Source organism: Triplophysa rosa, linkage group LG13 (genome assembly GCF_024868665.1).
Source record: "Triplophysa rosa linkage group LG13, Trosa_1v2, whole genome shotgun sequence".
Classification (NCBI taxonomy): domain Eukaryota; kingdom Metazoa; phylum Chordata; class Actinopteri; order Cypriniformes; family Nemacheilidae; genus Triplophysa; species Triplophysa rosa.
The window spans coordinates 6,862,561-6,875,543 of NC_079902.1; the positions used below are offsets into that span (position 1 = coordinate 6,862,561).

General features: G+C 40.8%; 1 protein-coding gene across 1 annotated transcript in view; it reads left to right on the forward strand.

Moving 5' to 3' along the window:
* Positions 1–12,983, forward strand: part of slit3 (slit homolog 3 (Drosophila)) — a 150,311-nt gene that overhangs the window by 101,090 nt on the left and 36,238 nt on the right. The window contains 8 exon segments of the mRNA XM_057348920.1: positions 72–143; positions 674–745; positions 2,301–2,372; positions 5,025–5,168; positions 5,458–5,621; positions 9,436–9,586; positions 10,978–11,052; positions 11,587–11,730. Of these exon segments, the coding sequence (XP_057204903.1) occupies positions 72–143; positions 674–745; positions 2,301–2,372; positions 5,025–5,168; positions 5,458–5,621; positions 9,436–9,586; positions 10,978–11,052; positions 11,587–11,730 (894 nt within the window).

Here is a 12,983-nt window from a genome sequence, read left to right on the forward strand (position 1 = left end):
TACGTACAATTACTAGCGTAATGGAAAAGTCAGTATCGTGTAACGAAACGTATCCATCTGTTCCCATGTAGCCGTCTGGAGCAGAACATGATCAAGAGCATCCCAGCAGGAGCGTTCACAGCATACAAGAAACTGAAGAGAATGTAAGCATGACCTTCCTCTGTTATGATATTATACTGTATCTAAAATGCTTTTTTTGGACCAATTACATTTTATATACATCAAATTTGGATTTACATGTTTAATAAACATGACATACATGGTCCTGTGTCACGTTTCACTGTTTTAGAGACTTCTGCGGGTTTCATCCTATGGACAGTATGAGCTCTGCAAGTACACTAGCTGGAGGCTTCTGTCAAACATTAAATAAAATTGGGTCGAAGAGTTCATAACAGCCATTTCTATGTCACCCTTCGCAAGGATGAGTCCAATCCATTTTTACAGCTGAATGCAGACAAAACTCTCTTTTTGCATTTGCACTTATATGACTTGACATGCTAGCTCGTGCTATGGTGAAAAATCACAAATATCTTCAAATGAAAGTGCTATGACAAAATAAATGATAAAACCTCATCAGTATTAAGTTTGTTAGGTTTTTGTTGATTTTTTAAGACAAATGTGCAGCCCACCCCTTTGTTGGTCTAACAGTCATGTGTATTTAATGTTGTTGCAGAGACTTGAGCAAGAATCAGATTTCTGATATAGCAGAAGATGCTTTTAGCGGCCTGCGCTCCCTCACTTCCCTGTAAGTGCTCCATGTACACACACACATGAACATTTCAGATGACACAAACATCACAATTCATACGCCTGAGGTGCATACTAATACATTTCTCATTTTTAAGCAACGGCGAAGATAATAGGGTTGCGTACATGCAGACAGTGAGATGACAGGACGACTGTCAAATAAATCAGCTGACAGGCGCCTGACAGAGAGGAGACGGCCATTGTCTGCCCGTGTGTATGTGCGAGCGTTTGCTGACATCTGCAGTAGCGTGAACACAAGGGAGGACTTTCATTTATATCACCTCAACAAGTCAGAAAGAGACGGAGGACTCGGCGCGCGCATATTAATTCAGTCAGATCTATAACCCAGGGTCCGGCCCACACATCTGTACACGAGACAGAGCTCATTTACACACACTGCGTGATTAAAGAGACACTGAGAGGAGAAAGATGGGCTGCAGTCTCACAGGGAATGTTAAAAAAAAGTGGGACACACAAGATGAGGAACAAACACACAAGCCCACAAATAAGAATGTGTTAAGACTCTTGATGAGTTGCACATGGATCGCACATACTGAGACCTGTGACTTGATTTACTGAACTCCATAAAATGAAAATTTCCTCTTTATTTACTCGGCCTCATGCTGTGCCAAACCTCTGTTCTGTTGTGTTTTTCTGTGGAACACAAAAGTAGGAATCTTTGAAGGATCTTTATTGACCGCTCTGGTTTGAATTTATTTACATTCTTATGAGCAGATTGTTTGGTTTTGTAATCTGAGCTTCGGCGGAAAGGAAGATTGTCAGTACTTAAAAGGGATATTTCACCCCAAAATAAAAAAGCTGTCATCATTAATTCACCCTCATGTCATGTAAAACCTGTATACGACTCTCGCTGCTGTGAAACACACAAAAGAAGATATTTTGAGAAATGTCTTGGTTTCGCGTTTATACAATGAAAGTCAATAAGGTCCCAAATTGGTTGGTGATCGGCGTTCTTCAAAACATCTTTTTTTGTCTTCCGCAGAAGTCATACAGATGACTGAGAAAAAGGAAAGAAATCTCTTTAAATAGTGACTTATGATGCTTTTAAAGATCTAGTGCACGTTTCATATGGACTATGTGTGGTTCTTTTTTGTCCCTTTTAGGTCTTTAAAAAAATAAAAAATTATAATAGACGAAAGTTTCATGTATGTTGCTCCGAAACATTGACAAAATTAGAAGATATAATCATTGAAAGCTCTTTGATTCTCTCACTTCAACCATTTTTGTGACATCACTTTGCACTTTAGCTTTTCATTATGTGCCAGGCTGTGAGGTAAACTAAATTCTATTGGCTATTGTAAAAGAAGGAGTGCTCAATATGCCCCGCCCTAACGTCCTATTTTTGTGGAAATTACAGCAATGCATCAAAACCGTGCATTTCAGTGGCACTTCAGTGTGTCTTGACTATTGTCCAATGTGCTGTGTGAAGATGCTCCCTTTTTTCACATTGCAGGGATGAAAAAGTGTTGACAAAATGTTGGTTTTGGGGGATGAATTACTGTATCTCTAACATTGTTTCTGTCTGTCTGCAGGGTCCTATATGGAAACAAAATCGCTGAGATCCCAAAGGGTTTGTTCGACGGTCTGGTGTCCCTGCAACTGCTGTGAGTGCCGCATACGTGACTCACTAACCTGCAATGTCAAGAAGATAATGTCCTCTGTGTGTGTCAGTGTGTGTGTATGGGTGTGTTCATGTCCCTCACAATAAGGATACAGTAGGTGCGCTGTGTTACAGTTGTGCTCGGGCGGGTTGTGGGAGGTTGAACATTTCACCCTCTGTCCTCATAAAATCAGTCAACATTAGAAAACAGACTGTCTTGTGTTTTCGCTCAAAGTAACATAAAGTTGCATTCGTGGCTTCTCGAGGGAACAATCTCAGCGTTATTCGCACGTAAATTGGACCCGATTGCTAAACATATCCCTGAAAACGGCTTACATTTGGGTATGAGAGGAAACTGCGAAAACATAATTCCTGTATTTAATGCTTAAATTGAGTTGAATTAGTCAGTTCTAATGGCCCTGTTTGTTCTTACTCAAATGATTTTGGGAAAATCTGATGCGGTTGGCGGATGGCGCAGGCACGTAAATAAGTCCACATCACCTGTTATTATAACTAAGCGCTGTAGGTTTACCGGAGCGGTCCGGTCCATGTTTTCACCGTCAAATGCTGTAATGACACAAATTATCAACAATTAGAGTTGCTCACCCCTAATGGATTTTCTTAATAAGGCCCTTTCAAAGGACAACCTCGGGGCATTTCGGCTATTTCCGAGTCTTTTAGTTTTAACTTTTCTTTATTTTTTACCTAATGACTTCATCCCGCGAGTAGACTAATGATGCATGCGTTTGCTTAAGGACAAAACCTCATTACAATGGCTTTCAGTAATTAAGCACATGACTGCGTTAGTCAATTGTCAGGCGTCCCGAACGAGACTTGTGAAGGTGGCAGTGAGCCAGCGAGAAACCCATGACATGACGGGAGAGATGGACCTCAGCAATTGAATCCTCCAGCAGTTCATTGACAAACACAGTCGCTGTGGCTTTATTTAATTTAGTGATCTGTGAACCGAATTTATTACATCTATAGATTTGAACATTTCTCTGATTTTTTTGTATTTGCATTGACTTGCGCAGCTAGTGAACGTAGTGACACTAAAGTAGTAACTTGCCAGTAGTTCAGTTGTTATAAAGTATACATTCGCGAGAAAGAAGCTACTTTTTTAAGCATATAGTGGTGTGCTGAGACAAAATGACAATTTTGCTTTTAAAGGGACAGTTCACCCAAAAATAAAAATCTGTATGAATGTCTTTGTTCTGATGAACACAAAGAAAGATATTTGGAAGAATGCTTGTAGCCAAACAGTTCTCGGCCACCATTGACTACCATATTAGGAACAATGACAATGGTAGTCAAAATGGTGCTCCAGAACTGTCTGCGTTCCGACATTCTTCATAATATCTCATTTTGTGTTCAACAGAACAAAGAAATTGAAGAAAGGTATAGAGCAAATTTTCCTACTATGGTAGTCAATGGTGGCCAAGAACTGTTTGGCTACAAGGATTCTTCCAAATATCTTTCTCTGTGTTCATTCTTGCCACAATAACCATAGTTCATGGTTTAGTTCATGTTTAAAACGTTAAGAATTTGGTAAAACCATTAAAAGTGACCATAAAAACTCTACTTACTGTGAGTACTTACTCTTACTTACAGTAATCACTATATATAGTATTTATGTATGTGCCTACTTGTTTGTGATATAGCTACTTTCTCAAATATGGGACCTGACTGTGGTTGAGCTATTTTAATCTTTAGTGTCTGGTAGCTTTGCCAGATTTAGTTTTGAAGTAGCTTCCCCAACACGCTTTGTGGGTCTCACACTGTGAGTTATATCTCTATTGCGGCACAGTGAAATCTATGCACTGCACGGCTTTACTGATACGAGGCAGATTAGTGAATTTACTGCAGCCATCACGCTCCGCGCTACAGGCTCTAAAACAAAACATAAAAGCATTTAGACAAACCAGCACTTTTTGCTCAGTCGGGAAAAGTGCAAATAAAAAGCCCTTATTATGTTTTAAGTGTTATTGAAATGCTTTTGCTTAATCAGGCTACCGTACTTGACTTTTTTGTGTTTTCTTGTTTTCTTTTATGGCTTAAAGTGACACTTCACTCAAAAATGAAAATTCTGTCATCATTTAGTTGTTCCAAATGTGTATAAATGTCTTTGTTCTGATGAACACAGAGAAAGATATCTGGAATAATGCTTGTAACCAAAACAGATCTCTACCCCCATTGACTCCCATAGTAGGAAAAAAATGTTCTATTGAACACAATAGAAGACATTTTGAAGAATATAGGACAGCAAACAGTTTTGGGGCACTTTTGACTACCAAAGTTTTTTCCTACTATGGGAGTCAATGGGGGTCGAGATCTGTTTGGTTACAAGCATTATTCCAGATATCTTTCTCTGTGTTCATCAGAACAAAGACATTTATACATATTTGGAACAACTAAATGATGACCGAATTTTCATTTTTGGGTGAAGTATCACTTTAAGTTCTAACCTTGACCTGAATTTTACTTCTCATCCTGGTATTGCATTTGGCGCAAAAGTTGTGTCCAGGACATGCATTTAAACTTAAATACAATTGCAAAGCTAAGCAAAATTTATACTTTTTATTTTTCCTTGCTAAGAAGTGTTGCACGCTTTTATGCAAAAGTGCCATCGTAACAAAATGTTTGTTTGCTCTTCCAGACTTCTCAACGCCAACAAGATCAACTGTTTGCGTGTGAACATTTTCAAAGACCTGCAGAACCTCAACGTGCTCTCTCTCTATGACAACAAGCTTCAGACCATCAGTAAAGGCTTGTTCATCCCACTGCGTGCCATCAAAACACTGTGAGTTACACACAAATGCACATTAACAGGCCATCCTTCACACCCACCCTCAGTCTGAGACTCCAGTATCTAAGCAACTGTTGTACAGAGCCGACTTTACCCACTATTAATTAACTGCAAGTACAAAACAACAACAGTGAGATAAATGTGAACTATACTGATGGAAAAGCCTAGCGCTCCATCTACAACACAAGTATACATGCATAGTAATAGTAGTGTTATCACAGGGTATTATTGTTTGATGATGTGGACTCGACTCTTATTAAGCGAGTTATTTTCACCTCCGCAGGCACCTCGCGCAGAATCCATTCATGTGTGATTGCCATCTGAAGTGGTTGGCCGACTACCTGTTTGAAAACCCGATTGAGACCAGCGGAGCTCGATGCAGCCTTCCGCGCCGCCTCGCCAACAAACGCATCAGCCAGATCAAGGGCAAGAAGTTCCGCTGCACAGGTAGAGTTCAACACACGTGAACACTGTTAAAAAGAAAAAGTATAATGGCAATCAGGACTTGGAGCTCAATGCGATCTGTTGTGTAGATATGCTCTACTGTAAATTCTATGGGAAATGATACACCAAGCTCATGATTCAGTACGATACACGGTACTGGGTTTACAAATTTTGTATTACGATATTTTGAATAATTTTGGAACAATTTAATTTAATATTCAAATATACATTTCCATAACATTAACAGTTTTAAATAGAGATGCAACGATATATTGGCCAATGGTCAATAAAAGTTATTTTTCACACTATCGGCTATTGATAGTTTGAAAACAGCCGATGATCAGGGCCGACATATCCTGTCAATCAAAAGAGGACAGGAAAATGCGATACATTTTGTGCTCTGTATATAGAAAATGTTAAGAAACTTCACCGTGTCAATATTAATAGTCATTATATGAATGAATAACATTCATAAAGTTAAGAAATGTTCATTTAATCTTCAGAATCAACATCGGCAGATATCACTGAATAATCGGTATCGGTGGAGAAATTTGGTATTGGTGCATCTCAAGTTTTTAATAACATTTGTTATTTTGTTAAGGAGCTGACAACATTCAATGTGTAATTGAACCGTCTGTATGTAAATTGATCAAAATGAATCTGTCATAAAATAAAAACTAGCTTTCAACTGAATTTTAAATTTAAAATGAAGAAAGCTAACTTCTTAAAACATCAAAACATATATTGACGAAGGTTGCATGTTTGCAGCTCAACCAATAAGATTAAACAGGCGTAATTTTGTAAAACAATCACCATAGCTGCATATCTTACATTTTTGGTCACGATACGCGATACATCGATATATCATTACACCCCTTGTAAATTCCCAATGCAAAGCTCCCTCCTCAGTCTGCTCAGACCATTAAAGGAAACTAATGAGTCATTGAACATTTTTGGGCAAAGACATGACAGTCAAGGAGTCCCGGAGACCAGTGTTGGGTAAGTTACTCTCAAAAAGTAATTAATTACTAGTTACTAATTACATATTCAATAGTGTAATTAGATTACTGTACAAATTACTCTCTCCAAAAAGTATTTATTTACTAATTACTTTCTATATCCTACATCAACCTTGATTAGTTAAGTGATTCAAGGATAGGCATGAAAGGGCTCTTTTAATTCATTCAAATAAATAATATTAAACTATATAAAGTACTCTTATTAACTGACCAAAGTATTACAAATGTGAGAATTATACATTAAAGCACAGATTTTAAAGTTAGACTTTGAATTTTGATGTCAATTCCACTATTGCACACTCACATATTACACAAAGTATTTAGTTTAATTACATCAAAAGTAACTGTAATTAAATTACAGAAAAAATAAGAGTAATCCCCTACTTTACTTTTTCAAGGGTAAAGTAATTAAATTTCAGTAACTAATTACTTAGTAACTAGTTACACTCAACACAGCCGGAGACACTACCTGTAAGCTTTACCGTTCATCTTAATGTCATTTCTAATTCTTATCAGTGCAAAACTAAAAGCAAACATTCCTCATGTGTTCCAGATTTTTTCAACCAATTTTATCAGGCTGTAAATATCATGTGATGAATTTCGCTGAAGTCGTAAAGAAATGACGTGACATGTTCTGATAAGGGTCGCGTTAAACTAAATGATCGTTTTTGATTCCGAAACCCTTGACTAGGATTATAAGAGACCTCGGGGGCAAAAATAAAGCGCTTCAAATGTGTTAAATACGTCCTCTGTTTTAATGTCGACAAAGACACACAGAGTATCTATGAATCAAGTGAATGAAGCCGAACTCCACTACTGCCGCCCACCCGTCTGCTCCGCAGTCTGATCTAATACCGCTCTGACATGTTGATAGCACAAACTTCTGGCCCACCGATCGCAGCTCTTTACAGCACATGTTGCTTCACACGGCAGTAAAACGGCATTCCTCTTCGTGTGAGTGTGTGTGCGTGCGTTTTCTGTGTGGCATACTCTGGCCTGGAGCAGTTCTTCTCACACACTGCCAGGTTTCAGAGTGCTCATAGGACAATGCTGACTGTTGTGAACCCGAATGAAGATGCTTTGTAGAGGAAGCTTTACGAGTGTGAACCTGCCCCCCACACGCAGCCGAAATCGCAGGGGGGTTATTCGGTGGGCAGCCACTGTTCGCTTTGATATCAAGCCGCATATTGTTCTCATTAATACAATAACAAGTGCAAGAGAAGAGCTCACAAGTGAGCGTTAGGAAAGGCCTACCAAGTGTTTGTGTGTTTTAGATGTGGTTTATGTGTGTATGTGGCAGAGGGCTTTGCTCCGCTCCTTTTCACCTCTCGTGTGTGTTATATGTGTGACCTTCACATCTGTATGTCTGTCTGTCTGTCTGTCTTTCCTGGCCCGGGATGAGGGAAAGGGGGGCCGGCCCACCCATGTGCATGGTGGCCCAGAGTTCTGGGCGGCTTCCTGGCTGCTGTGTCCTGGCTGCTCCCTCCTCCTCCCCGCCTCTCCGCCCCGCTCCTCCACTCTGGCCTCTGGTGCAGCTGTCTCTTGTGCTTGATCTAACCATGTGCCGCCGCGTACACAAGCCTCACATGGTTCCGTCAAGCACCAGGGATCGCTGGACACACTCGCACACAGCATGGCATTCTGGGATATGTGTGGTGGCACCTCTCTGTGCTACCCCGAGGAGAGGTGGCGTTCATTAACCCGGGAACAACAGAACGCTTGTGCCTTCGTTTGGGGGACTCGGAAGGCTAACGTTCTGAATCCGTGGTGCTCCTGTAAGTCTTCGGCTGGGGGTTTCAGGGCGGCTGTAAAGAGATGGTGAGAATAAGATAAACAGTAGCAGGCGAGTGATGGGTGATGTAAAGCAGACTTATCTCAGACAACCAGAACCTCGCGGTACGCCTGTGTTTTCATGTCAAAACACGTTTTGGTGCCAGACCACCAATATCTGACCACTCGCTCGACGGTGAGGTTATCTTTAAGGAAATACAGACAACGTGTGTGATAAAGTAGACACGAGTGTCTGCTTGTGGGAATGTGGAAGAAAGGCTTTTTCTGGTTAATTCTTTCATTCTTTTTTCACGCTCATGTCATTTCATACCTGTATGAGTTTCTTCTGCCAAACACAAAAGAAGATATTTGGAAGAATGTTGGTAACACTGGACCCCATTGATTTCTGTTGTATCGACACAAAACCATTGAATCATTTCTCAAAAACTCTTCTTTTGTGTTTCACAGTAGAAAGAGTCATAAACAGGTTTTAAGCAACATGAGGGTGAATAAATGATGACAGGACTTTCGTTTTTGGGTGAACTGTGCCTTTTAATCTTTTATATGTCTTGTATGTGTTTGTTTAAGCTTACAAGAAAAAATGTCTGTGATTTCTACACAAAATTTAAAAAAATGAAATAATTTTATGTAACGAAAATGAAACTATTATTAAAATGTTTTTACTTTCTGACAGTTTTCTTTTTTTAATTTCAGCACATTTCCCCCGATTCCTATAATGCATTAGTCCTAGACATTTTACTTTTGTATTGTTCTCATTAAATTCTCATTACTGTAATATAGTACACTATGCTTTGTCATTTTCACAGAAATAATGCCACAGTGCAGCAAATCCTAACGGTCCTAATACAGGCCTACATTTTTTGTGTGTAAAATATATATTTGTATTTTTCCGTTTGTGATTGAATTGTGACCCAGCTATACTCCTGACAGATTTGATGAGATTCTCCCATGTGTATGACAAGCTGTCTGATAGCCTGTCTGTCTTTTGTTGTGTCTCTGTCGGTTAGGTTCGGAGGACTACCGCAGTCGTCTGAGCGGCGATTGTTTCCAGGATCTGGTTTGTCCCGAGCGCTGCCGCTGTGAAGGCACTGTGGTGGACTGCTCCAACCTCAAACTCACCAAAATCCCCCCTCACCTGCCCGAGCACACCACTGACCTGTAAGAACCCACACACACCTCATCTTACAAACCGGCCCCCATACATCATTCACACCTCGCACAGTCCTCCTCTCATTCCTCTCTTTTTCCTGTCCTCTGATAACCAGGGTCTCGTACCCGGCGGTGTTATAGTGAATGAATGTCAAGGGACTCTCCCAGGCCGTTAGCCACTCGGTCTCTGCGTTCCCTGGGCTGGGTGACAATGCATTTGCCCTTGTGTTCATGTGTAGAGGACGCATCAGGGTTTTCCTCTGCAGTCCCATCAACTCGAGTCATCTGTCACACTCAGACTTTCTCTCCGTCTCTCTGCGGCTCCGTGACTACAGCTTGCACCCGCTAGCGCAGCTGCTTATTTATAGAGCTCTTGCAGGAACGCCGGCAGCCAAAAGCTGGCACTTTATGTCTGATGTGTTTTCCCATGGCAGGCCCCGCTGGGAAAATCAGCCCTGGGGGGACGCAAAATGACAGCTATTGTGCATTTACCGTACTCTGCTCTTCCTAATGTTTGAAGAGTCTCTCTCATCCCCGTCTAGACCTTGTCTGTATCAGTCTATCTCAATCTGACCGAGTTCAGAATGAAGCGTACTGTGCCGTTTATACTGAATAGTGGATACACGTTTTAAAATAGTTTTTAAATATGATTTTTTTATTGAATAAGAAAAAATAATATAAATAAAAAATACAAAAATAATATAAATAAAAGAACATGTTAGGCCCGATTCACATTTCGCGTCTTTTCCGCACGCAAATTCGTTCGTTGTGCATTTCGCGCATGTGGTGCAGCCCGCATATTTTTCTAGGCACGCGCGTCGGTGCCGCATCGAGATGGAAATAGTTCAACTTTTCGGAGTGCCGCGTGCGCACTGCGGGTCATTTGAATAGAGAAAGCGGCGCGGCTCGCGTTTTCCGCGCGGTTTTAGACGCGAAATGTGAATCGGGCCTTAAACAATATGCAAACTCTAGAATGCCACCACAGCCGGATTAAAAATCCCAATTGAGATTTGATACATTTGTCACATTTATATTTGAATGTCAACTTTTGCATTGTGGGAAAGAGTATGCCGTGCAGATACTGTTTTCTCTTTCTCCTTTTCTACATTTCCTTTCATTTTAACCTCCATTTATCTTCGTTCTTTGTCAATTATTGTTATACCCCGTCAACGGTCTAAATGCACAACAGTTGAAACGGATATTTCATTATGACATCACAGCGCTGTATATATATACCGTCTCTCGGCCTATGACAGTCTGAATGACAATCATTTCCTGTAATCATCAGCTCTCATCTTCATTCCATCATGCTTCATTGAGGTTTGCTACTGAATGTTATTCTTTGTGGGTCCTCGTCGAATTCTTAACAATGAACCTTTCTCTCTCTCATTCTATACCAGACGGCTGAACGACAACGAGATCTCCATCCTTGAGGCTTCAGGGGTCTTCAAGAAGCTCCCAAACCTGCGGAAAATGTACGAATTTGTTGATTTCCCAGTCTTACTTTTACTAGAGCTCGTGGGTTGTGCTGCTGAACGTCATTGGCGTATTTGGGAGATTCAGGTCAACAGCTTTATATGCTTTCTAATGCTACGGACAACAGGGGAGAGCAGGCTCTGGAATATTCCATATTAATGGGCAAAAGCATGAAGTGATTTACTGTCAGACAATATTTGCGGCGCACTCTGAGAATGGGAAAAACGGCATCGGCTCGGGGAGGAGAAGCGGTGATTTATCATGCATGAAATTGCTTAGTATCAGGCACAGTTATAAATTGAGCAGATCAAACCTGCTGACCTTATTCTTTACTGGAGCGCCGTTTAAAATTAACCTGTGAATCATCATAAAGCGTGTTTAGGATGCAATCACAACATGGTCTGTTTGATGATGAAACGCAGTGCCTTTCTGTCATTTGTCAGAGTAATAAATGATGTGTTTGAGACGTGAGAAGTGTGTAGTGTATCGGGGCTCAAGAGGAGTTGATGTCTTCTTCTATTTCATCTCTGCAGAAATCTGAGTAACAATAAGCTGCGGGACATCCGTGAGGGGGCGTTTGATGGGGCCGCAGGTGTTTTGGAACTGCTGTTGACAGGAAACAAGCTGCAGTCAGTCAACGGACGGCTGTTCAAGGGTTTGAGTGGCCTGAAAACGTTGTAAGTATCACTGTCGTTTCATCCTTTAGCTTAAAAAACCCTGCTGCGTGTACAATTGAGAGTGAGGGCAATACAAGTGAAACTTTCTGGTGGAATTCAAGTATGTATATATGCAAAATAATGTTTAGAACCAAGCGGAGAAATCGAACTTTTGACATGTACCCCTTGAGGTTCACGCATTCCTGTATTAAAATAAATATGTGCATTCTAACCGCATTCACGATCACATGTTCGTACAGCTCTGAATATAAATTCACCGTGGGGATAAGGCATTGGAGATGCAGACAAAGAGGATTTTCCCATATAAGCATTTTGAGAAAGAAAATGTCATGAAAATTCCCCACTCTCAGCAAAAGAGAATCTGTGAGCATCAGATCTAATCAAGACGTTGACCGCATGAATCTATTCAGAGAAGCTTACGGGCACGAGCGCTCACTATGCTCGGGCGCAAAGATGCTCATTCAATGCGTATTCTGAGGCCTGGTGGTTAGAAAGAGCTTTCCTAAGGTCTGCTCTCTCTCTCTCGCTCTAATTAGCTTAATTGGAGAGAGAGGAGCACACCCGAGCAAATGGATAGAATCATGGTCCTGCAATATTGGATTTGGTGGCTTTCAAATCCCAGGAGTATGTGTCCAAATCGAGTTTGCTTGTCTCAGATCCCTGTTTGTCAGAGTATTATGCCGAATTTGCTGCTTTCGGTTTTTCATCACGACGGGCTCTGGTTTGCATTTAGCCCGTTTGTGCTGCTGAGGGGCTTTAGGAGACCCTGATTGCTTTGGGCACCCTTTCCCCACTCAACCACACACAAACTCATCTCATCCGGTGACAAGGAGCAGCCTGTCTCGACGGCCCGCGTGTCTGCCGCACGGGCAGTGTCTTTCAGAGCAGATGCACATGGTTACCGTACAGGCTAATGTGCTCTGTAAATGACTTGAAAACCATAGTAATAGACATGACATGAATAAAACGAGTTCTAATGCTAACCTTAAACCCAAATTCTATCTTTAAGTCTTTCCCTGCTGTTGTCAGAATTTTCTGTCATTTATGAGACAGTTCTTCTCTGCCATTGACGTCATTTTCCATCATTCATATGTTTTCACTGTTATACAAAGGGGGATGTTAACCACCTTCGGAAAGGGTGCAGCATATACTGTAAGGATAAAACCAACAAAACATCAGCTTTTTGTCCGTTTTAAGATTCTTTTTTCAATGCAGTGGCTCTGTTCTTTAATCTGCTACTGTGTATGGTATGA